General features: G+C 30.8%; 1 protein-coding gene across 2 annotated transcripts; it reads left to right on the top strand.

Annotated features, from left to right (window-relative positions):
* The first annotated feature begins 144 nt into the window (after positions 1–144).
* LOC143057920 (mitofusin-2-like) lies at positions 145–26,867 on the top strand. 2 transcript variants are annotated; one of them, XM_076231380.1, is made up of 17 exons: positions 145–219; positions 3,998–4,260; positions 4,879–4,993; positions 7,996–8,158; positions 8,858–8,979; positions 9,536–9,644; positions 12,187–12,291; positions 13,085–13,238; positions 14,834–14,901; positions 15,409–15,530; positions 16,271–16,502; positions 16,899–17,001; positions 19,294–19,514; positions 20,514–20,663; positions 21,210–21,406; positions 23,612–23,746; positions 24,709–26,867. In XM_076231380.1, exons 2-17 carry the CDS (start codon positions 4,056–4,058, stop codon positions 24,776–24,778), a joined length of 2,271 nt encoding a protein of 756 aa, XP_076087495.1. In that variant the 5' UTR covers positions 145–219; positions 3,998–4,055; the 3' UTR covers positions 24,779–26,867. The 2 variants fall into 2 exon arrangements, with proteins under 2 accessions (XP_076087495.1, XP_076087494.1); XM_076231379.1 differs by lacking the exon at positions 16,899–17,001 and adding an exon at positions 17,821–17,923 and having other exon boundaries at positions 24,709–26,864.
* The last annotated feature ends 361 nt before the right edge of the window (positions 26,868–27,228 follow it).

The raw sequence follows: 27,228 nt of genomic DNA on the forward strand, positions 1-27,228 counted from the left end.
CATGTAACACCTATTATTTTCTAAACACCTGGATCCAAGATCGAATAATGTATCCCGGTTTTAGGTTCATTTACATAAATCGGACTCATCGGATGTTTTCCATACATTAACCTCTATGCAGACTTCGTTATAAAAGGGTTACAAAATGACGAAAATGATGTAAACATGCAGGGCTCAAACATGTGTTTCTATCTCAAAAAATTAACTTTATTCCAATAGGTGCGTACACAAATTAATTTTAAAGATAGGTATGTTTTAAAAGACACCTCAAAAATCAACAGACTTTTATTTTACAAAACAAAACTGTTATCATTTTGGTGTCCCAGTTGTCCTTCAAACATGCATATAAAATGAAAGTAGAAACTGATTAATAATTATGACTGACAAGAACAAGACATTCTATTGCAAAAATAAACTAGGAATAAATTAACCAGGGTAGATCATGACATTGAACCAAACTTTGCCAGGCAGTCTTGCTGAGTAGCATGGGTGTGGGTCTCATTCATATCATTGGGGTCCAAGTGTGACATGGGATTGCCGATTTTTTTTAGGCGTGACACATGAAAGTCAAATTATTTTCCCGTGAAAATGGGAAATGAAGTCTAACGTTATACGGGAATTTACAAAAAAATGAGAATTGCTTACGTACAGTACTCTTCAAAAATATCGATTCGATAACTTTTTTCTCCGATTTCCGTGTTTCTCGGAATCACACCGAGTACTGCGGATTTCACTCCTAAAATCCTCCAAAGATTCTCTCCCAACACCGCGTGGCTGTTAATTGGTTTATTGCCCATCGGATGTACTTCAAATTAACGACGCGTGACAACATAATTGGATTACCCAGATAATTTACCTTTGAACATTTAATCGATCTTGGTTGCACAGGTGTGCTTTAAAATCACGGTATTATAAATTGAACAAATGTTTTCCTTTCTTTGACAGATAAAGATGTGACAATATCATTTAGAATAAGATAATTATTATCCTTTATATTTGTGTCTTATGCCGTTATCTTTAAAATAGAACGTACATACGAAAAAGTATGAAGAAAATTGTTATTTTGTGTTTCTATTACAGTCCGGTCAGGTCATACATTGTGTAACTGTGTTCTTTCAGCAAGGACGATTTTGCCACAATTAGTTTCTTTTATAACTTATTCAATAAGCAATATCAGCGCATTAATTGTTCATTATTAAAAAATCAACTGGCTAATAAAATCATGTTGTTTTTTCGGTAACCCGATTCATCGGATCATCAAGTAAACTTAATTTATTGAGCAATGTAAAATATTATGTTTCACAACCTCGGTACATTTATACAGACTTGAATAATTCAAATTACGAACAGAAACTGTTAAATGACAACTCTGTTGACAAAGGAAATAATTTCAAGTGATATTGATAGTGCTCGTCATTTTCGCATTTTACGGAACGGTTTTCAAATTGACGAAAGTATTTATATCAATTTCGTCATTTGAATTTGGAAAGTGAAAAATATTTTCACATTAATTATATAATAAATGTACTATAATTCTACCGGTGTTTGACAAGTTTATGACGCTCAATCATTTTACGTTTACAAAAGATGTTAAAAGTTGTGATGATAAGTAATCCGCTTATCGCTATCCGATAGGTCACTAATCCTTTAATTATTAATAAAATTTATCAAACCTCATAATTGCCCATCATAATATTCTATTCCAGTTAAATCAGTCATCATTTTATTTTCAAAATTTCCCAACCGCCTACAATTGGCATTTCTTTATCGTATTATCATGATTATTGTCATTTGAATACAATCAATCACCCCGGACAATTTCCATCATAATTTCAATTAATACATCACCAACTGTAAATCTATATTATTGACCATGGACATATAACTATAAATGTACTTTCTTTTTTGAAAGATAAAACATTAAAATTCAAATAGTTAAAAATGTGTTCACGTTTATTCGGATAAGAATTATATTTTCCCGATAAATCAATTGTAAAAGGACCTTCTGGAGCCTCAATACGATTGCACAAAAATGTCGTTCTGCAACTTTAGAAACCTTGAATGGACTTTCCCACGGTCGGCCAGAAAGGTCACCTGAGTTTACTAGTACGCGATATTTTTTCCCGCCCTTTAAAAAACTCGTGCTGTGGATAACATTGATGTTAACTATTTTTAGCATTTAACATTGTTAAGTAAGTCAAGTTCAAGTTCAACCCAAACTGTTGATAACTGAGATGTGTATCGTGGAATTGTCTTCGCACGGCAAATAATTGTTTTTAAAATCTTTTGTTGAAAATACACAAATTTACATTCATTGTGCGAAAGTTAATATTAAACAAAGTTGAATTAATGCAGCTGGAAGTATTCCTGTTGTAACGGAAATGTATTATTATTCTGCTGTACTGCCAACAAATCGTAAAACGAAAATGCCGTAATTGTTAAGCATAACGAATTGTGAATAATATTTTCCTTTTTACTTGAATATACAAAACTTTCAAACACGTAATTTTATTTAACTGCTCAAATTATTTTAGCGAAAGTTTCCGGTTATTTTTACACAAGTATGCTCATTTCGTCAATAAAATATTAATTTACTGGTGAAGACATCGAGGTCAAAATTAAGTAGTTTTCATTTTTTATAAAACTTGAATACAATTGAAAGAATTAACAACAACATTTTGCTTTTAAATCTTTTATTCATTCCAGCAATTAGATAATCGTAAAAAGAAAATGCCGTAGATTTACACAATTATTACGGGGCAATTATTTTGTCTAATGAATGGTGAATAAATTTCCCTTTTACTTGCATATATAAAACTTTTAGACTTATAATTTTTAAATAAAGACTAACTTTGAAGTAGAATATTTTGTTTTTCACATATTCCGCTATATTTTATAATCGTTTTTTTTTTTAAAGCAAGTACATTAAGGTTAAGATATTTTTAGATGGGCTAACAAAAAATACGAAAATATTTTGACTTTAGTTTTTATTACCACAAATGAAATTAAATTAGTATTAAAGACATTTAAAATTATACACCTGTTTGACACTTAAACTGGTACAGTAGACCGGAAATATAATTCTTTATTACTTCAACCTTTACCTGTCAGGTAATCCAATTACCCATTCAGTCTTGTGCCGGTATAGATCAAAGTAGGATAAGGGCAATTAATTCCTCGGTGTAGAGAGTGAGCTCGTTATCACAATAAACATTTACCTGATTTTGGGAGAGATTACTCCCAAATTCCTCCCAACATTTTGGGAGGAATATCGGATTTTTTCGGAGTGGCTCCGACATTTTCCTCGGTGTAGGGTGTGGGAGAGTTGGTACTCTTGAAGGGTACTGTACATATTGTAAGCGGGATGCGGGAATCTTTCAAAACAGTAAGCGGGATCCGGGATCAGACCCCCCTCTCAATGAGACCCCCCATGAGTAGTACACATATTTAAATTGCCAGTAGTGGTGCAATGTACCATACCTTTATCCTCAGGTAGTTACTTAAGCCAACGACTTCTACTGACCCCTCATAATGGGTGTCGTAATGCAATTTCTCGTCTCCAAAAATGGTTCTAATTTTCGCCATTTAATGCAAACTTAAAATTATTCAGTCTTTGCTGTCACAGTTAAATCTGACAGGTTATTCCACTGGTCTAATACTCTAATTGAAAAAGTATAATAGAACCAGCAGGATTCAAATCCAATCTCTAGATCCAATTAAAACAGCACTCTAACTGATTCGTTCATGGAGGATCTACTAAAACACAACTAGTTAGAAAACCTCAAATCATACAACACTCTTCCCCTATGTTTTTTTCCTTGAATATATTCTCATCCCGAATTTGATGCAATGATGGGGAAAAAAAGTTGAAACTAAATAAACATGATAAATTTCTGACTCAGAGTCCACCATTATGGAATACAGTGTAACAGTTTTTATTTCACTTTTATATTCTTAAGATCCTGCAAAGACAAATTAATTTTAATAAATTTTGTAGATTACTCAGAACATTTTAACAACTTACAGTATACAAAATAGCAGTGGCAGGAAAGAATATGTCCGGATCACTGAGGACTGTTGACACATACCCAGGTCAATTCGGACAAGGAGATATCTCTGATACTCCAAGAAGCTTGGGAAATGGACACAACTCTCGTCCAACCTCACCACTCAAGTTTTTTGCAAGAGCCAAAAGTAAAAGTAATGACATTTTCAAAGGAATTGCAGAATATGTGTTGGAGGCTGAACATTTTCTACAAGGTAACACCACCTATTTAATCTCTAAGCAACAGCAGCAAAAGCATTATGTTTTATCAATAGTAGGTCTACTATTACATATGTTTTTCAAGGTTGAATCAGTCATTCAGTGGTATGACAATGTTTTCTATTCTGAATGCTTGAATTGGTTGTGTAAAAAATAAACCTGAAAAAGCTTATTGGAAAAGTACAAATATGTATTTGGATAATTTGCTGTGGTCTTGTCACAATATTAATCAGGTCGTTTTCGTACATAGTGAAAAAAACATTATTGGTAAGGGACTTATAACAGTTTCATTGTCAGAGGAATATCACAGTTGTAGAGTTTTTGTTTTAAATAGAGTTTTACAATCTAACCTAATCTTTTTAATCATTGTTAATGATGGAATGGAAAATCATTTTATATTTTAATAACCATCTAGTAAAGTATTCGACTTATCCCCGAATTGAGTAATGCAAGGTACCTGATCAATGGATTGAAGAAAAAAATACCTGCTGATTTTACGATTCAAATGTAATTTACTGGCACTCCAATATCCACTTAGGGACAATCTTAAAGAAATTCAAATGTTCACTGAAATTTTATTTTTTCTATGTCATAACATGTTTTTTCTTTAACAGAAACCAAAGGTGAAGAAAATGAAGAATATCAAGTTGTCCATGGCTTTCTAGGGATGGTCAATGGTATCATAGAAAAACTGGCCAGAGACCACATGAAAGTCGTATTTTTTGGCAGGTATGGATAGGAATGACTTGTTTTTCCCAAAATGTCAGAAGTATAGGTGGAGGGAATCTTTTTGTGATGTTGCAACTAAAAGCGAATTTTGTTTGACAATGTATTTGAAGCTATTGCATTAGTTTTGAATAAATGAACATTGTTTGGATATACATGTTAAACATAAAAAGTATAAAAAAGAAGATGTGGTATGATTGTCAATGAGACAACTATCCAAAAAGACCAAAATGACACAGACCTTAACAACTATAGGTCACTGTACGGCCTTCAACAATGAGCAAAGCCCATACCGCATAGTCAGCTATAAAAGGTTCATCAAAATGAATGGAAACATTTTGTACCCAGAAATATATTTCCAAAAGATCCATTAATGATATCACATATGGTAATCTACACACGCAGAACATTTGGTTCTGCAATGAAAACCGTGAGAGGATTTTCCGGTTGTGCTTGAGTGTAGTAATTGTCACCGCTTCAAAAGGTATGTACATTTCTAAATCTCAATTTTCTTATTCAACTGACCAAAATATTGAAAATCAGAGAATGCTATGCTGTGGTGAATACTTTTACGAAGAGATACATGTATCATTTACTGTTGTACGTAGAGTTGAACTACAAAATCAGTTGCCCCACGAGAAATTGCTTTAAAAAGTGACATTTCAATTTTGAAAGGTTTCTATTTACAGACCTACAAGTTCAAATGGAGGTTTTTTCGGGCAATGGGTATGAATGTTGTTTTTGGCAGCGTGTACGCTGTCCGGTGTTGATAGACGTCTTAATGTCTTTCCCCTCACGCATTCACGATGTCCTCAATCAGAACCGATCCCCTCACGCATGACTTAATGAAAAAATGTAGTTTTTGGAATTATTCAGACGTCTATCAACACCGGACAGTGTACACGCCGCCAAAAACAACATTCATACCCTTTGCCCTAAAAAAAAACTAAATTTGAACTTGTAGGTCTGTAAATAAAACCATTTCAAAATTGAAATGTCACTTTTTAAGGCAATTTCTCGTGGGGCAACTGATTTTGTAGGAGTTTAACTCTACGTACAATAGTAAATGATACATGTATCTCTTCGTAAAAGTATTCACCACAGCATAGCATTCTCTGATTTTCAATATTTTGATCAGTTGAAAAATTCAGTGTCTTCCCTAGAAAATTCTTGATGCATGGTGGGTCTAAGATGAATTTGCAGCGCGGAACGCGGTGTTGTTTTGTAGAATTATTTTTATTACACTAGTAAAATGAATTGTGCTTGCAAGTTTAAAAACTTCAAATAAATCTGCAATACAGTCAGGAACAATATTTAACATTTTCTGTCAAGGCCAGCTTGGATCCAAAAGTTTTTTCAAGGGCCCTGTAGATTTGTTTTAGGCTCTACCAGGTTTGTTTTTACTACAGGTACATACATATTAATAGTCTTGAATGTTCTTATATAAAAGCCAAAAATATATGTTTGAAATACCTTATACATGCAGCTTGTTTCTGATTATGATTGAATTAATAAAGGAATTAAATTAACATGAGTTTTTCATAATCAAAATCCATTTAACCATGTATTTTCAGACTGGTGAACTTTATATATTTGTAATATTAATGACCATTAATGAAAAGAAAACACAAAAAAAAAAAGCCCCCCTTTTCATACCCCTAGATGTAAATTATTTTAATAAAAAAAAGTATTATCAGTTTCACCCCAAGAAATTATTAATTGTTCATGAATAAATCTTAGCAGTTAATCAAAATGATTTCCAAAATGAAATTCCTACTGTCTATAAATAACAATGAAATGTAACTGTTTCCTGTTAATAAGGGGTTTCCCGAATTTTCCCGCCAAAAAGCACATGGCTTTCAACAATTGTAAACAAAGCATTCAATTTGTGATCATAGATTACAGCTTTAAATAATTTAATTTGGATATAGATATTAAATTTAAGGTACAGTCAAGCAATGTTTTTACTTTCTTCTGGATTATAACTAGTTTGAAAGATCAGTTTGAAAAATAAAACAATTTTTGACATCAAAACAAAAACGATCTGAATTGTAAATATTCAGTGACCCATAATTTTTTTGAACTCTGCTACGGAGGTCAAAGTTACATCATGTTTCAACCCAATGATGTGTATTCTCTGTTACAACTAATCAACTGCATTTGATATAAATATTTCGATGTCAGACTTATGATTTCAAAACGTAAAATTTATACTGCAAAAGGTTTACTTTTTATTTTTCACGGAAGGATATTTGGAAGCTGTATCAGGCTATAATATTCATCATTAAAACAACTTGAACTCCCGATTTCTATTATGCAATCGAAGTCTTGAATGTTGTTCTATCTAATCAACGTGGTTGTAAAATCAGAGCGTTGCATCTAATTATGATCAATAATCAGTCCAGTGAGTTTGAAACACCTGTAGAGTTTTGTCAATTGTCACTTCATATTATAAGATAATAAAAATTTCACACATAGCGGGATGCATAGCGGGTATGATACATGCATGGCGGCCGAAATTTTATGCGTAGCGGTACCGCAATGCATGAATAGCCTAGGGAAAACACTGTGAATAAGAAAATTGAGATTTAGAAATGTACATACCTTTTGAAGCGGTGAAAATTACTCCACTCAAGCACAACCGGAAAATCCTCTCACGGTTTTCATTGCAGAACCAAATGTTCTGTGTGTGTAGATTACCAGCCGTGGATATTGACTGTTTCATTTAAAGATACACGATATCTATGGCTCCTTCAAAAAAGGTAAACCTTTAAACATAAACAAAAAAATTACCTACATTTCCACTGAACTTAGATGCACACTAATATTACACTACAAATATCAAATTCATTCTTGTGCTCCTATATATGATATTATAATAAAACAGCCCTAGGATTAGGTTAACAGGAAACATTTATTTGGATTCTGTAAAAGTGTATCTGATCAATGCTATATGTGTAGAATATTGCTGGATAAACTATGTTGAAAGTTAACTTTTCTTTCAGAACATCCAACGGGAAAAGTACCACTATCAATGCTATGTTAAGGAATAAGATTTTACCAAGTGGTATTGGACACACTACAAATTGCTTTTTACAAGTAGAAGGAACAGAGGCCTCAGAAGGGTTTTTATTAACAGATGACTCAGAAGATCCTAAAAGTATTAGTGTAGGTATTTGTTAATAACATCAACAATATTAAAGGGGCTCACCATCTTCGCTAGCCAAGGGTAACAATCCACTTCTCTCCTCTCCACCCTTGGCAGATTAAGCCAACATTTGTGATAACAATGTTGTCCCATCTATCGGTAGATTAAAGTCACGCCCATTCTGAATACATTATTCTTGACTAATGGTAGCACTCGGAACTCTTCAATTTGGAGGTAAAAACATGATAGCGTCTATATTCAACACACTTGGTAAAGCAGAAAACGAAAAAATCGAAATTTATAAAGAACTAAATTACAGAAATTGCTTAAATTTTACAATTTTTTAGTTGAAGTACAGCTTATTTGAAAAAAAAATTAAAAAATATAGGTCACCGATGAGTTAAAAGAGATATTTCAATTTCTATGCCAAAAAATGGCATTTTTCGCACCAAAGGGAGATAATTTGGATCTTTTTCAATAATACAAACATTTTAAAAATCATCTGGGGTCAAAACAAATTGATAGTTTTGGTTGATTTTTGTACCATATCATAAAGTAACAACTAAAACTGTAATAAATAAATTATTTTGTGTCTGGGTTTCTGTCTCTGTGACATATACCCATAATCTCCTGTCATTCTAATTACAAATATACAAATTACTAAAAGGATTTCAAATACTTGTTGAATATTAAGTTTTTTATATGTTTACATCTTTCAGTCAATCAAGCAGCTAGCCTCAGCCCTGAGTACCATGAAACTTAAAGAGAATTCATTGATTCGGATTGTATGGCCAAAAGAGAAGTGTCGTCTGCTAAAAGAAGATGTTGTCTTTGTAGACAGGTATTGTAAAGTGATATTGAGACAAATCCTGTTAAATTTATATATTTAAAATATGATTAAAACATCGCAATAGTTTCTGAAATTACAGTAACACGTAAGCTTAATGGTAATTTTCAACCACACATTTTATAGATAATGTTTAAAAATGTCCTAAACAAAAAATATCAACAAGGAGTAATGAAAGTCTCTTGAATTTTGCATCTTTCTTTCAAAAACTATGAAAAAACTTTTCAGAAAAGGAGGAAAATTGTAAGTTAGCATGTAACTTCATTCAATCTTTAACGTAACTGTTTGGTCATACTATACTAAAAATGCACGGGACAGAAAGACTATCATAAGTCAGTAATGAGTTGTAACACGGAAAGTGTTTTTCAGAACAATCAGATACCTACTTTCAGATTTCGGATTCTTTGATTTATGATTTGAGGTATGCTTGGTAAAATAATAAATACATTTTTTATCTATCATAGATAAACAGTTAAAATATTTCAGTGTGTTTGTCATGTTACAATGTATATTAATTTCCTAATGTGAAAGTAACTAATGTTTGTTTCAGCCCTGGGATAGATGTCACACCAGATTTAGACTCCTGGATTGACCAATTCTGTTTGGATGCTGATGTTTTTGTTTTAGTTGGAAATGCAGAATCGACACTCATGCAAACTGTAAGCTAAATTCTACTTTTATAAGGAGATTGTTCTTTGTATTAAGGTGGTACCTAACACTACAGGGAGATAACTCTGTAAAGTCAGCTAAACGTTTTAATTACGTTGTTACGGCCAGAAATTACCTTTAAATTGTAGCCAACAAAAGACACAATTCAATAATAAAATTTAACAATATTTATTATACAAAAGTTTACAAGAAGTATTTCACAAATATTACTGTCAACTTAACTGTCAAAATATGAGTCCAATCTTTTATCATTATCTGTATCCGGATATCTTTCGGAATCCAATCTGAATATTACGTTTACTACTAAGGTCACAATCCAGTATGATGTTGTTTGTAGAATAAAAGTGTCAATCCAAATGTTGTGAATGCTAATGTCTATCGATGTCTAGGTCCAAGTACAAGAGTGAGTGTTTAACTTTAGTGTCTGTATACAGTCGATTCCACTTAATTGCATACCGCTTAATAGCATAATTCGGTTAATTGCATACTTTTCTCCTGCACAAAACCATTTCCTGTTCATCTAATGTTAAATTGTACGGTTATATGCATAGCCCCACAAGTGCCATTTCGGTAAATTGCATAGAAAAAAATCGCAAGCTAGATATGCTTAGTTAAAACTGACGAGATTTTTGACTGGAAACGTCAATTTGGTAAGTATATTATTCTTGAATGCATCATAATTTTTGATATTATTTCACATTTACTTCTGTGTTCATTTAAATAAAGTTTTAAAACAGTTTCTTTCGTGTTGATGTGATTATAAAAAAGGCCTCGATGTGTACACAGGTAGGTTTCCCATATTCTATTTTAAGCCTCGAGGTCATAAAAATGTCAATCAGTTGATTGTTGTAAAAACACAACGATTCTATGATCTTCTATCTAGAAAGGTGTTAATTATTGATTGGATTTCAAACATTATTCATAGATAACTCGTAGATAACATTTTGGGTGTATTTTTAAAAATATAAAGCCGGCTAATTATCGATCATTATCAAATGTGCAATCTCGTAATTCGGCTAGGGGTGATCTACATTTATGTTAAATATTACAGGGCATTTATATATGGTTGAAGAATTTCATATATCAATCTTTCATTTTTTAATATTTTTTTTAAAGAATATTAACTTCTAATTATTATATTTTCTCACTTTCAACACTCGTGTACAGCAAATAACCCGTGCAGGGCCCCATTACCTGTTACTTTGCATATATACGAAACTAACGAGGGCAAAGTAACAGTGTTACATCACTGTGCAATCGGTAAATACTGCATATAAAAGGCAGTTCATTACACATTTATTGTATAAAATGATTATAAACTGTGTAGCATTGTTCAACAGTTTGTTTTAATCAAAGCGTAACAATATAATTTGTACATCCGGGTCATAGAAACAAATCTATTTTTAGAACAATTTTATTTTCGTATCTCGGGTAAAGGAAAAGTCGGTACATAAATAAACTAAAACTAAATGTGTGGATCAACTTTATTGAAAGAATACACAATAAAATAAAATGCATGACACTAGACAAATAACTTTTATTAGAATAAGTACATGTAAGCATTCAATATGTTGCAAGTCAATGCAAGTGGATTAAGGACGTTCATCTTTCTTTAGATGTCTTTCTTCGGTATTTCCTTTCCTTTACTGATCTGCACTATCGGCGATTCGACTCCGTATTCTGGCATTTCGGATATAAGCATACTCCGCTTTATTGCATAATTTCGTCTGACAAAAAGGCTATGCAAATAACCGGAATGCACTGTATATATAATTGTCAAGGAAAATTATAGAACAATCTATACTGGAACATCCTAGAAAGTTACAATGGAAGTTTCTAGTAAAATGTAGAAGTTTATATAACGCATCTTTTATTAGGATCATTCTGGAAAGTTCCAATCATTCTGTAATTGTTCCAGTGATTTCTAAAATGCACAGTTCTAAGATTATTCTGTAAACAACTATCAGGCCATACAACACAAATTAGGCCAACAAAAATAAATATAATAATTACAATATCATAACAACGTTGTGTTATATAAGGAATATTAAGCTTCTCAATGATCAAAATTGGTGGTTGTCAAATTGCTACATAACCAGTGTAATTTTTCTGACAAAACAGTTGGTTAAAATTTTTTTAAATTTTTATATTTTTGTTAAAGTGTCAAAGTAAATACTTTGACAAAATTTTATGAAAATTAAACGAGCCAAATTAATTTTTGTGAAAGTGTTAGGTACCACCTTAAATGTAAATGAATAAATGATATTTGGAACGCATATTAAAATTAACAAGATATAGTATTGTAACCGGAGAGCATGAATTTCATTACAAAATTGCTTTCTCTCCACTGGGACTGGTACCCGGAACCTCTATGTTACAAGGCAGAGAAACTGTTGCAGGGTAAAAATATATATTTATCTATTACAATTTATATAGAGAGGCAATAGGAATATAAAATAATTGTAAAACAGATTTTCAATGAACTTTATTTTCTAATATATCAACAATAAAGATTTTTTGTTTGTATTTCAGGAGAAGAATTTTTTCCACAAAGTGAGCTCCCGATTATCCAAACCCAACATATTTATTTTGCAAAACAGATGGGATGTGTCTGTTAATGAGGAGGATGCAGACGAGGTAATGATTTTTATTATGTTGTACATGCATAAAAATACTGCCACAGGATTAACCAATAAATATAAGCTAACAGGTGTATCTGATTTTTTATGATAACTCTGCTGTGGTGAATTATACTTCTCATTTTGTAGTGATAAACACTTTGAAAATCATGGATCTCTTGTCCAGGTTAACTTCTAATCCTTATTAGTTCTAATATCTCTAAGATTATATAAGGTTTTGAATTTACAAATAAGAAGGCATTCAGATGAAGATCCTTATGAATTGTAATGTGCAGCTCAGGTGCTCTTGAATTGATGTTATGAAACAACCAAATATAAAAAAAAAGATATGGTATGATTGCCAATGAGACAACTATCCACAAAAAACCAAAATGACACAGAAATTAACATCTATAGGTCACCGTACGGCCTTCAACAATGAGCAAAGCCCAGACAGCAGAGTCAGCTATAAAAGGCCCCGATATGACAATGTAAAACAATTCAAACGAGAAAACCAACGGCCTTATTTATGTAAAAAAAGAACGAAAAACAAATATGTAACACATAAACAAACGACAACCACTGAATCACAGGCTCCTGACTTGGGACAGGCACATACATAAATAATGTGGCGGGGTTATACCTAGGGTATAAAAACAAATCCTCCCATGAATAAGACCAATACAAAGAATTCCTCTCAGATAATCTATACTACTAAAATAACAAAGTCCAATTTGTTAGCCGGTATGATGTAAAAACGATGAATTTAGTCACAGGTGTAAACTAGTTGAGATTATGTTTATGCATTTCAGGTAAAAGAGCAACATTATACCAGAAATACCCAGTTCCTCACAGATGAACTGAAAGTAGCTGATAAACAGGAAGCCACAAATAGAATTTTCTTTGTTTCGGCGAAAGAGGCATTGATCAGTAGGCTTCATGAAGACAGTCAGACACCAACACCAAGTATGTCACGATATCTATACCAATATATGTCAACTTCTTTTGTTGATAGTCTTTTTTTTACATAAATAAGGCCATTAGTTTTCTCGTTTGAATTGTTTTACATTGTCTTATCGGGGCCTTTTATAGCTGACTATGCGGTATGGGCTTTGCTCATTGTTGAAGGCCGTACTGTGAACTATAGTTGTTAATGTCTGTGTCATTTTGGTCTTTTGTGGATAGTTGTCTCATTGGCAATCATACCATATCTTCTTTTTTATATTACAACTGATCTGAAAAGCTTATAGTAAATATAATTAGATCACAACCAGTCTTTCAGTCAGTTAAAAGACATTTACCAATAAATTGTAAGTGTCCAGTAGCTAGCTGTTATATATCTTTGTTAAACTTAGAATGCTGAAAAATTATTGACTTGATCCATGATTATTTTTAACAAAATGTCTTATATATACATTAGATATGACAATTTAATCTTTTAAAAGTCTTTAAGTGCATAATTTTACAAATAACAGAGGCTCTGACGAGATTTGAATTAACAACATCAAACAATACATTACATTTAAGAAAAAAACAATAAACATAACATGAGGACAATACACGCATATTAATCACAGATGCTATACATAAATACCATTACTACACACCCTACACATTATATACTACACATACATTCGAAAGTTGAAATACTTCACATGCACCATAATACTAATAAAAGATAAGCTTAGCAAGCAGCATGCTATTGAAAAATGATAAATAGAATAAATAACATTATTTCTTATGCAGCAAAAATACTGCAATCTGATTGGTTGACTACCCCGGTGTAAAAAAACACCCCACCCTTGTTCACCCGGGGATAAATAAAATTTTGCCAAAATTTAAAAAAAAAATGAAATTTTGCCAAAAAAAAATAATAAAAAGTTAAGAAAATATATTAAGAAAATGCTAAAAAACATTAGTTTTGTAAACTCAAAAGAACACAAAAATTTTCTGAATTTTTCCAAAAATAAAGTAAAAAAGTATTTGACAATGTGCAGAAACATGGACATTGAAAAGATATTACGCTGGAAAATTTTCATCACCATTTTTACAATTTTACATCCTGATTTCAAAATGAGTAAAGGAATTGTTGTTCATAAGAAATAAATTCGTTATCTTGGTGTAATTAGGGGTGTACGTAATTTTACACCGTTGTTGAAAATTCATACACCCATTCGGCTGCGCCTCAGGGTGTATGAATTTTCAACAATGGTGTAAAATTCTGTACACCCCTGATTACACCAAGATAACTAATAAAAATATAAAACAACACGTTCAATAATTTATTGCGTCCGAAGCGCTTTTCCGGATTTACCTTCATCAGGAACGCTCAAAGCCAAACATTTGAAATCCGAAGATGTATAAGTACCGAAAATCGTTGAAGAGCTATATGTTAAAAATACCTAAAATAAATAGCCAAATTCATCTAAAGCCAACTTTGCCTGAGGGAGTTGAAACCTTAGTTTTATAATAATTTCAAAATTATTATTTTAAGCAAGCAAGCAAAATAATTACAACATGGAATAATTATAATCCTCAAAATTTGACATTTATTGTTACAGCTGGATCATTACAGAAGAACTTTGCCGAGAGGTTATTTGCCTTTGCCAATTTTGAGAGAGCTTTTGAGGTTTGTTATGTCAAATATATAGATAACTTATTAATAATTTTAGGATATATTTCAAGCACAATCAGTATAGGAACATGTTCAACAACACTGGATATGTTTATGCTATATAATGCATATAAACCCTACATTATACTAGACAGACATGCATAGTCAAAATTTTAACTTTCTAGTGAACAAAGTAACTAGAAACTTTGTTCTGACCCCTAGCTGACCAGTCTATGTCATGTGATTAGAGTAGAAGTAGCAAATATGAAATTTTACCTGACCAGGATTCTGACCACAACCTGCTGTACTCAAAGTGAGCACAACACTAATGAGGCAGTAGTACTAATCTTTTAAGGCATTGACAAAACTACACTCCTGACATATCTTATATCTTTGACGAAAAACAGGTCAGGATTTTAAATCCTTGGAATAATCAGTCATGTTTTCAAGTTAAAAATCGAAGCAAAATGAATAATTGTAATATTTGATTATTTTCATTTTCTAAAAATCCCTTTTTTTCAGGTATGCATTTCTCAATCAGCTGTACATACAAAATTTCAAACCCATTCAGAAAGAGGGAAGAAAATAACTGCAGATCTGAAAGATATTATGGAGAGAACTTATACTGAATGTTTACAAGCTTGGTAAGATTTAGGTTCTTTAGTGAGTAATGGAATAGTTCATTTTACTTCTAAACTGATTCATATTTTACCATGCTAGCTGAAATAGTAACAGTTTACAGGAAGACGTCATCCAAACCTGTTATTAGTTCTCTATCTAGACAAATTTAATAATTCTGCTTTTACTCTTAAATGTGCCATGTTAAGAGAGAACTGTAAATGCCAATCATAAAGTTTGATTAGATCTGACTATTAAATTATTTATTCTTATTTATACACAGGTTTAAACATGTTAAGGATGTTCGATCCTCTTGTTTTAAAATTTTTGTAAGATATTGGGAATCCTCTGGTTTTATCCATGAAGTACCATTAAAATAATCAACACTCTAGCATCTACTTTTCTTTCCTTAATTTTATTACATATAGTTTAAAAAGCCATATTTGAAAATCTCATAAAATCCTTGTTATTTTTTCATAGTTTTTGAAAGGAAAAAGGTGTCAATGCTAAATGTATGAGAATTCAATAGAGAATTATTCCCTGCCAAATTTTCAAGGGCTTATACATGTATCTCTAAAACAAGTACATCTTCTTTTTTTCTGCTTTTTTAGTTTATTTATTGAAATACTATCAATTTTTAACAGTTTCTATAAAGCTTGTTATTTTGAAACAGAGTAGCGAACTTTCTTAAAAGTCTTCAAAGATTGTATTGCACTTTTTAGATATAATGGCGAATTTTTAAATCTGTAATATCAATATTTTTTAGTGAGGACCAGGCTCATAGAAGACAAGAAACAGCTGATGAGCTAGAATACTTAGATAAACAACTTGATCTATTGACCGAGGAAATTAAAGACAAAATAAAGGTTATGGTAGAGGAAGTGGAGAGAAATGTATCGTTTGCTCTCAACGATGAAATTAAACGGTTATCTGCCCTTGTTGATGACTTTGATCGTCCTTTCCATCCAGACAATTTAGTGCTGAGTGTTTATAAAAAGGTGAAGACTCTTTCATTAATAAGGGTATATTGTATGATTAAAAGGTAGTGTGGAGTATATGTATATTTGACAGCAACCACACAATTACTTAAAGACATACATGTAGTTTTTCCAAAAAAAATCTCATTTTAGAAGACCGGGGAAACTAGACTGAAAACAAAAAAGTTTACCAAAACGATCTTGTCACACGAATTTCAAGTTTAAAATTTTCTGAGTCATGATATTTAAAATAATGGAACAAGTATTATATTCTTAAATTAATTCAGAACAAAACAAGCAGTTGTGACACAAGATTAAGATTCAGAGAGACCCTGGACATCTGAGTTTTTTTTTCCTTTTTGCCAAAATGCATCAAAAAGATATAGATAGATTATTGTATGATTATTATATTTGAAGGAGATACACAAGTATATAGATCATACTCTGTGTAGAAATTTAGAGGGAAAATGTTCTGGGAAGGTTCTAAAGAAGCTTAATAGAACACAACAGGAAATCACAGGTATTATGGGTATTATGACCATATGGCTTATGATCCTGCTGTATTGATGTAGCATGCCTATATACCAAGTTGTATGGAAGCTATTTCGCAGATTATGAATGTTCATATAATTGATGTGTGATTTCAATTTTGGTTAGAAAAAGAAAATTGAAGCATTAACATCAAACAGGAAATTTTTTCTGGTACATCATTGATGTGTATGCCCCCGAAAACATTTGTTCATCTTTGTGTCTGAAATCATATTCTAATGCAACAACGTTTGTAATGTTCATTTTGATTGGATAACCTCACTTTTTTACGTCAATTGATGCCATGGGACGTACGCGCAAGCGCAGACGGCATATGACAGATTTTAATTTCATGTTTTAACGTTGTTTTCTGTCAGTTTCATTAGAATGGAGATAACAATATTGTTTTTTTAGCTCCAACGGCATCAATAGGGGATTTGATGGTCGCAAATACCCGTTTACTGTCTCCGCTAACGTGTCGCCAGTAAACTTAATTTGCGACCATCAAATCCTCAATTGATGCCGTCAGAGCTTAAAATACAATACAGTTATCTCCTGAACGTAATGAGCACTCAGTTGGCAATTTAGGTGAAATGTGAGATATACATCATAGGTCAATGGAACAGAAAAAAACATTCAGAAGTCAGTTTGTGTTGACATTTAAATTTTGAAAATCAAAACGTATAACACCAAACATTTATAGAAAACCTATTTGTCATTAATATGGACATTCATAGTGCTTTTTATTTTGCATTGAATCCTTAGAAGTCACATGGCATGTATATTATCATTTCATTGGTTCTAATCATAGGAGTTACATAATCATGTAGAAGAAGGGTTAGGACGTAACGTACAGCAGCGTTGCTCATATGTATTACAACAGCATGTGGAAACCACTCAAAAAGAAATGACAGGTATTCATAGCGTCAGAAATAATAAAGTAAAATAATTATCTTTCTAATGATATTTTTATGCACCATTTATGGGCATTAACGTTTTCTGGTCTGTGCCTCAGTTTGTCTGTTCGTTCGTCAGTTCGTTCATCTATCCCACTCCAGGTTAAAGTTTTTAGTCGAGATAGTTTTTAGTACATTTGTTATGATCTCTCTAATTTTATTGCCAAATTAAGAGTTTCTACCCCATTTTCACAGTCCACTGAACATAGAAAATGATAGTGCTGATGGGGCATCCGTGTACTAGGGACACATTCTTGTTACTGTACTAATATATAAGTGTTCAATGTGTAAACATTACACAAAAATATTCCAAAATGCTTTTGCTTTAGGGCTATCCCATTAAAATGTATATGGGATAGTATGAAGGGACTTATATCCCTACAACCAAGAATCATTTTTTAGATAAATTTGCATAATGGTATTGGACGCATACTGAAAAAACACCCATGACCCACATTCAATAATTAAACTTCTCTTCCTACACTCCCACATACATTCTAATCAAATTGCCCTTAGTGCTTATATAAAAGAGTCTAAAACATCAATAGAAAAGTTTCTTTATAATTTATTCATTCCCTTGATTAACAAAAGCAATAAGCAGTTCTAGATTATACGAATGGGGTACATGGACATTTTTTTGACCGCAACCACTCATTTATGTAATTTTAGTTTTATCTACAACTGTAATAAAGTATTTGGATAACACTACCACCCACAATTTATTTATATATTGGTATACATGATATATTGCCAATTACAATTATATCCAGGTCATTTTAGAATTTACTTTGTAAAGTAATTTGTAAATACTGATTTCTTTTCAATAGCTATAGCTGTATATGTCTGCAGCATGCTTTAAGCTATTTCTGTAGTGTTGTGCAATCATTTCTATTAGATACAAAATGGTTTTTAATTGTTAACAAATGAAAAAAATATAATCCTTTTTTTCACTTTTTTTCTGTATCTTTCATTTTAAATTCGGCCATGTTCAGAAATACATATTTTAGTATGATACATTTGCTTTTATTACTGAAGTTATTTCTCATATTATCAGAAAGATGTTTGAATTAAAGTTGTACTTAAATATATCATGTTCTTCATTTTCATGAAAATCATTTGGTTACCCTTTGAGTTTTCCAGGAAAACAAGTGGGAAAAAATTGTCAAATAATATATTTATTGTATTATACCCGTCTTAGAAAAATTCGATTATTAATTGTTTGAGGTTAATATTTTTGAAAAGAACTTGAAAAGGATTCATTTTAAATATCTTTTAGTTTTTGCTTTTGAAAGATTTTTTTTACTGATGTTGATGAAATTATATTGTAGATCGCCTGGCAGCACTTTTAAAAGACGAAGAAAGAGCACAGTTAAATAATGCATTACCTAAAAGAGACTTTGAAATAGCTTATAAATTGGACTGTAGAAATTTATGTTGTGAGTTCCAAGAAGACATTCAGTTTCGTTTTTCTTTTGGAATAACATCCTTAATGTATAAATTCTTAGGGAGCAAAGGAACACAGCATACACTAGGAGGTGGTCAGAATTATGTAAGTATAAGATCATGGTTTATTTCTAGGATCAAACAAAGTGTGTTTGTAGTCTTGAAAAGGAATATATGAATAATCACTTGGAAATTGTAAGGTCAAAAAGGTATTCACAAAAAACTAAACTCAAAGGTTAATAAGAAAACAGGCAGTCCATTATTCTGAAAACAAAATACTGGACTAAATCAAGAATAGGATCTCCATTAACATGATTAATGTCTGTTTTAAAGTTGTGGTTTTACAAAATTTAAAACAATAATTTTTTATCGGTACATGTATATGCAGTTTAGACATGAAGGAATTTTTGAAGTATGTGTTTTTTTTAAATACATGTATTTAGTTCAAATTTTACATATTTTTTGGATCTGCAAACAACACATATATGTACATGTACCAACTAAATTATTTACCACAATGTTTATTTCTTTGAACAACAACATTCTTGTTAATATTTTTGTGGTACATGTATGTGATGAATGCTTTCACTTATTTACTGTGGATTCATTTATTTTTGCTAGAACCAATTTTCATGGATTAATGGAAACGGACACTTTCAGGGATATTACATTTCACAGTTTTGAAAAAGTCTGTATACAAGCCAGTGGAAAGTTTACAATGTATATTTAAATTCATGGTTAACTTGTACCCACTAAATCCATGAAAATTGGTATCCAACAAACATTAATGAATCCCCAGTATATAAAATTATGTGAAATTATGCAATTTTTTTTTTGGTAGAAAAAACATTGGAATTTTCTGATCTTTCGACTTTAAAGCATCTGTAAATGTTTCTAATATTTCCAAGTTAGTACAGTTTAAATGAAAAACGTATTGTTTATTTTAAAGATAAAAAATCCCTTAGTTTTGTAATAAAAATGTACTTCATATTTGTTGGAGGGAAAGGACTTAGCATTTTTCATCCTTTGTTAATACTATTATAGAGGACATAATAAATATTACATGATTGTAATACATTGGATGCTAAAACATTGTATATTACAGATTCCTAGACCTATGTCTAGTTCCGGTACACCAATGACCCCTCGAGCTGAACTACAACAACAAGACAATCAAGTGCTGATGTCAGTCATAACAACTTTTGCTACCATTACATCTCGGTCTACAATGGGTGGTGTTATTGTGGCAGGACTTGTGAGTAGAAAGTTTACATGTTATAAGCTGTCATTTGTTTTGATTTATTGTGGATTCATTTATTTTATGTGGTTTGAGGAAAACATGCATATTCATGGATATTTAAATTTGTGGTTTTGGCGAAGTCTACGTGAATTCCTTTAGAAAATTTGCTTTTCGTAGAATATTTAAATTCCTGGTTCTTCTGTACCCATGAAATCCACGAAAAAATATATCCAACGAATATTAATAAATTCACAGCATGTAACATAAGGACTCGGAAATGGGTCTTAGCACAATCCTTTTGAAGACAATGATGTTGAGCCTTTCTGTGTTAAGAAATAAGAAGAGTACTTTTGGCTTGCATTTGTTATAATAAAATAGATTATATCTTTTATTTATGTGGTTGTGCAAAATTCAAAAGCTTGCATACTACAATTACTAAGAATAGTTGTCTCATTGGCAATCATACCACATCTCCTTATTTTTATAAACGTAACAATTCATAAGTAAACACATCACTATGGAAAGGAACCTTTTGCTTATACAGCCATTTCTTGTTTTCAGGTACTAAGGGTAACTGGATGGAAGGTTGTTGCAGCAGTAGGGTCATTGTATTGTATGTTATACCTGTATGAGTGGTTGAGTTGGACCAATAAAGCCAAGGAGAGGAGATTCAAAAGTCAATATGTGGAGTATGCCGCTAGTAAACTCAGACTGATTGTAGATCTGACAAGTTCTAACTGCAGTCACCAAGTACAACAGTAGGTATTAGTAAACTCAGACTGATTGTAGAAATGACAAGTTCTAACTGCAGTCACCAAGTTCAACAGTAGGTATTACAGTGAGTTGACTATAGGTGTTACTGTAAAACTTTACCTGTAGCTCAACCTGTTTTTAAAATTGACAATACAATAGGGACATTTAAATTGACCAGTTGGTATTGTTAGATTTAAATCTACCTTGATGCTACCTGTAAAAAAATTTATTCACCTAACCCAAAGTTTCAGCATGCTTTTTTCCTGAACTTTTTCTTACCTAGGAATATTCTATTGAGAGATTTTATTTTACTGTCATTCAAAATATTAGGAGTGATCAAGCCAAACATGAATGACTATATCATATGTTATTTTCTTGCAGTTTATTTAAAATTGCATGGCCTAAAATGCACTTGCATAGCCACTACTAGCAGTGTTTATACCCTAAATAATCCAGTCGTAATATTTCACTCACTTTATGAAACATCAAAATCATATTTGAATAAACAATTTCATTTATTTTTTTTACACTAATATTTGACATCTCATCCAGAATTTACTACATCCACAGTAAACATTTCATTTCATATCCTATGATAAATTTCCAAATCCAACAATATTTGATCCAGAATTTTATAATGACTATTTCCAATTTCACATTCACTTAAACATTTCCTCACGTTAGGAATATTTTAGAATATTTTACTTTCATTTTTCACTTCATCACTAGATTAGACTATATCCACTGCATTAATTCAACATTTTATTTCATTTCCAAGATCCCGTTTAAATGGTAAATCATCTTAAGTTTGTAATAGATCCCAAAATTAATAATGAATGATTTTAAAATCACATTTAAAGCCGCAGAAACATGTTGGATGAACTCACACTATATCTCCTACTTGAATTCCAGTTTTGAAATTTTTTAATCTTTAACATAACTAAATCCCATCGTATGAAAATTTGAATTTCCTTGAGTGAACACAGCATTTTATGCACAAAAGTCCCACTAATATTATAATAGATTTCAAAGAAAAAACACAGCAAGGTATACTCCAAAATTATTTTCGAATTTTACATGTACAACATCACATGTAAGCCCCACAAAACAGTTTGAATGAATTATTTCCTCCTTGATGTCCTTCATGACAATAAAATCTTGAAAAAAACACATCACATTTTAAGAAGCAAAATTGCTATAAAAAATCTATGAAGTGAATTCAAATAAAATAAATCCAATATTGTATGCACAATGACACCAAAAGATTTCAAACATTGCAAATAATAATCCAAAATGAGAATCTTGAAGGGTCATGTGAAGAAATGAACAACATATCCCTCTGAAAATTTAAACTGTAAACACCTAAACAGCTATTTCTTGTTTAACTGGCAGCTGGACAATACTATATATAAGGGTTAGAATTTTAAAGAAGCATTTAGTATGTAAAAACAGTTTAAATTTTCAAACATAGTAATACATATTTAATTTAATCTTTTACTGATTTAGAATTTTAGGTAAAAAAATAGATTAATCATATATATCAGGGATTGAAAACAATGAAAACCAAAACTATTTTCTTTCCTATCAATTTTTTAATAGAATAATCCTAGGTAAGAAAAAGTTCTGGAAAAAAGCATGCTGAAACTTTGGGTTAGGTGAATAAAATTTTTTACAGGTAGCATCAAGGTAGATTTAAATCTAACAATACCAACTGGTCAATTTAAATGTCCCTATTGTGTTGTCAATTTTAAAAACAGGTTGAGCTACAGGTAAAGTTTTACAGTAACACCTATAGTCAACTCACTGTAGTAAACTCAGACTGATTGTAGAAATGACAAGTTCTAACTGCAGTCACCAAGTTCAACAGTATGTATTAGTAAACTCAGACTGATTGTAGATCTGACAAGTTCTAACTGCAGTCACCAAGTACAACAGTAGGTATTATCTGGTATTTGTAACCAGTTCTGTAACATTACAATGTTTTTCCCCATTTTTGTTGAGCCTGAGACTAACAGCAAAAGTAAGCAATACAATGCACTCCGCTGAACATTTCAAATATTTTATTTTAAAAAGAGAGAACATTTTATTTACTTATTACCTCAAACAAAGCTTAATATGTTGGTTATCTTAATGCTAAAGTTTAAAATTGGTTCAGTTTTATTAACAGCAAATATTTGTAACAAGAGTATTACAGGATATTTATTTTACAGGGAATTGTCCTCTACTTTTGCCCGACTTTGTAATACTGTTGATCAGTCTAAACACAACCTTAAAGACGACATACTTAAACTGGACAAAGAAATCAGAAGATTAGAAGATACTTCTAAAAATGCCAAGAGTCTCAGGTACATCTTAGTGTATTGACAGTCAGTTCAGGAGATAATTTCATCATATATTGCGCAAATATTGGGTTAACATTTATTTACTGTGGATTCATTATTATTTATATGATAACAATTTTTGTGGATTTAGTGGGTACATAGGCACCAGGAATTTAAATATTCAATGAATTGCAAATTGTATAAAGTAATGTATGCAGACTTCCAAAACCGCTAAATTAAATATCCATGAATTTGCAAGTTTTCCTCAAACCATAAAAATTGGTACCCACAAAAATATATGAATCCATAGTATGCAGACTATCCATTGTAATAGCCACTTTCATCCTTATTTAACACTTGCCAAAATGCTTACAGCTAATTTGAAATAGACTTATAAATAGTCTTTTTTGTTTTTAGTATATGAATATAAGAAGATATGCTATAATTGTCAATATTACAACTTGCCACCAGAAACAAAATGACAGAAGTTAGCAGTCGCTGCACATCTCCAAAAATGAGCAAAACCCATACCACAACATATTTAAGGTCCTGACATGACAAATAGAAGCACTAAAAACAAATCATGATAGCATAAAATGACAACTACTGAATAACAGGCTTCTGACTTGGACAGGCATACACAGGACACAGCAAGGAAAACACTAAATGTTGATATTTTTAAGTTTAATACAGTTAACACCTTCCATTAACTGCAATAATGAGGAACAGCTATATATACAAGCTCTCTTCCTTGGATGCATTGATTACTGTATGTTCAGTGCATTTATTATTGTGATTTTGTCATTTGATACTAAACTGTGATTTTAATTTTTTGCGATATTGAGAAAAATCTTATTTAATTCTTTTAAAAAAGTTCAAAATTATTGTGACTTACCCTGTCACATTTTTCGCAATAATAAAAACATGGCAATAGTTTCAAAATTTACAGTATATATCTTTTATATTTATTGACGTTTATTTTACAGGAACAAAGCAGATTGGTTGGATAAAGAACTGAATACATTTATTGAAGAGTTTCTCCAGAAGTACGATTAGTGGACAGCCTTTATGTGAAGCTAATTTATGCTTATTGTACTTTTAGAATATGTTACCTCTTTATTTGGTATTTAAGAAATTGCTATTATTAGTACATCACTGCATAGGTCACTCTTCTTATAAACAATAGTCTTGCCTTTTATAAGTTATGTTCTGGTCTATTTAGTTTACACTTATATCAACCAAACCCATTGGCTGCCTAGCAACATTTTAAATTTCAGAAATTTGTATAAAATTGATAGTTTTTATAAATATATTTATTTGACTAAAGATTATTACCATGGTTACATAAAAATATTAAAAATATGATATTGATGGTTAGTAAGATTTGTTTATTTATTTAAAATAACTTTTATAATTACTGCATGTACTATCATAACAGACTTAGAAAAAAGTCATTTGCATAGAATTTTGGAATTGAAAGAAAAGTGTTTTGATAATAATTGCATGGATGGTTTTTGAAAAGGACATAAATTAAGTTATATTCGAATTATTAATATCTGGTGCAAACAAGTTTTAAAGTCTACAAAAATTGTTACAAAGATGTTCTCTGTATTTTTTTGAAGCAAACAAACTTGAAAAATTGCTCTTTTTACCATTGATACAAAAACATAATGCATAGTTTTATCATGTTTATTACAAAACCTTCATATTTTGATGCCTTAATGCCCATAATATATTAGTTAGTTCGTTTTAAGTTACATTTGTTATATAATTGTACATGTATATAGATATGTTTTGTTTTGTTTTTGCATTTTGACATCCATTTATCACTGGATGTTAAGGTGGTACCAAACACCTTGACTAAAATTAATTTGGCTCTTTTAATTTTCATAAAATTTTGACATTATACTTTGATCTTATGACAAAAATATAAAAATTTCAAAAAACTAAAACCACTCACTTTCTCGGAAAAATTTCATTGGATATATAGCAGTTTTTTTTACCAACACTTATTTTGATCATTGTGTAGCTCAATATTTCCTTAACAATACAACAAGATTAAAACGTTTAGTTGATTTTACAGAGTTATCTCCCTGTAGTGTTAGGTACCAACTTAAATAAAAAATCAATATATCATACTTTGAAAATTTAAAGTTGTAATCATTAAGTATTCTGTAAAGTCAAACAACATTGAATATCTATTCTCCAATCTTTAATCAAAGAAAGTGGAAGAAATATTTACTTTTTGTTAAATTTGCATTACTTGGCTAGTTTCACATTAATGACTAGGATTCACAAATTCATAATATATACAAAGGTTGGTTGTTCATGTGTAATGTGTTCGTGATTTGTTGATAATTAATTGTAAGTGTTCTATTGTACGTATTGATGTATTGCTGCAATGTGTGCTGTTTTGATTCATGTGTAATTGTTGATACTGCATGGTATGAAATATGATGAATTTGAATAAATGTAATGTGTATATATGTGTAATTGTTTATATGTATTATGAAATGTTAAAAAGGAGCTCACTGTATTATTTTGTGGTTTTCATCATTTAGCATATTTATTGCAAATATAAATAAATATTTTGCCCTTGATACTATCATTAAGTGTCTAAAACTTTCAGTATAATTTGTATTTTTGGGATTAAGGAATAGTAATATCAATTATACTAATCTAATCTCTTTTTAAAAAAATAAAGTATTCCATAGAAGAGGGTGGGAAAGGGTTATTTTCGTGCAATGTGTTTTGCCATTTTCATTTCGCATGTAGCCGTGAAAAAGGTTCATTATTCATCGTGTTTAGTGAAATTGGTAAAAAGATCAATGTGCAAGAAATTTTTAATTGTTCGTTCTTCGTGAATATGCAATTTTATTTCACGTTCTTCCTTGTAGATACCTCACTTCTATGGACTCATACACAACTTTGCACACATAAGTATCAAGTCACCAATTCAACTTTATATACAAATTTCATACGATTTTGCATAACTTTTTATTACCGAAATAGTCTTTTATATCCTATTTATCATATGTATTTTGTTAATTAGATTTTTGTTAATTAGTTCCTAAAAATATTAAATTGTATACAAATAATGAAATTTGTTCATAGAATTTATGAAATTGTTCATAGTGTAAAGACATTTTTAATAGAAATAATGAAATTCATAGAAACAATGAAATTAAAGAAATAATAAAATTGTTCATAGAAATAATGAAATTATTCATAGAAATAATAAAATTGTTCATAGAAATAATGAAATTGTGCATAGAAGTGATGAAATTGTTTACAGAAATAATGAAATTGTTCAGAAAAGTAATGAAATTGTTCAAAGAAATAATGAAATTATTTATAGAAGTAATGAAATTGTTCATGGAAGTAATGAAATTGTTCATGGAAGTAATGAAATTGTTCATAGAAGTTTTGAAATTGTTCATAGAAATAATGAAATTGTTCATGGAAGTAATGAAATTGTTCATAGAAGTAATAAAATTGTTCATAGA

This window comes from Mytilus galloprovincialis, chromosome 13 (genome assembly GCF_965363235.1).
Source record: "Mytilus galloprovincialis chromosome 13, xbMytGall1.hap1.1, whole genome shotgun sequence".
In the NCBI taxonomy this organism is placed as follows: Eukaryota; Metazoa; Mollusca; class Bivalvia; order Mytilida; family Mytilidae; genus Mytilus; species Mytilus galloprovincialis.

Excerpts from the sequence above, each read along its gene's own strand:
- LOC143057920 (XM_076231380.1), top strand. The coding sequence starts at position 4,056 with ATGTCCGGATCACTGAGGACTGTTGACACATACCCAGGTCAATTCGGA. Across the intron at positions 4,261-4,878 it reads GGCTGAACATTTTCTACAAG|AAACCAAAGGTGAAGAAAAT; the intron begins GTAACACCACCT and ends TTTCTTTAACAG. Across the intron at positions 8,159-8,857 it reads AAGATCCTAAAAGTATTAGT|TCAATCAAGCAGCTAGCCTC; the intron begins GTAGGTATTTGT and ends TACATCTTTCAG.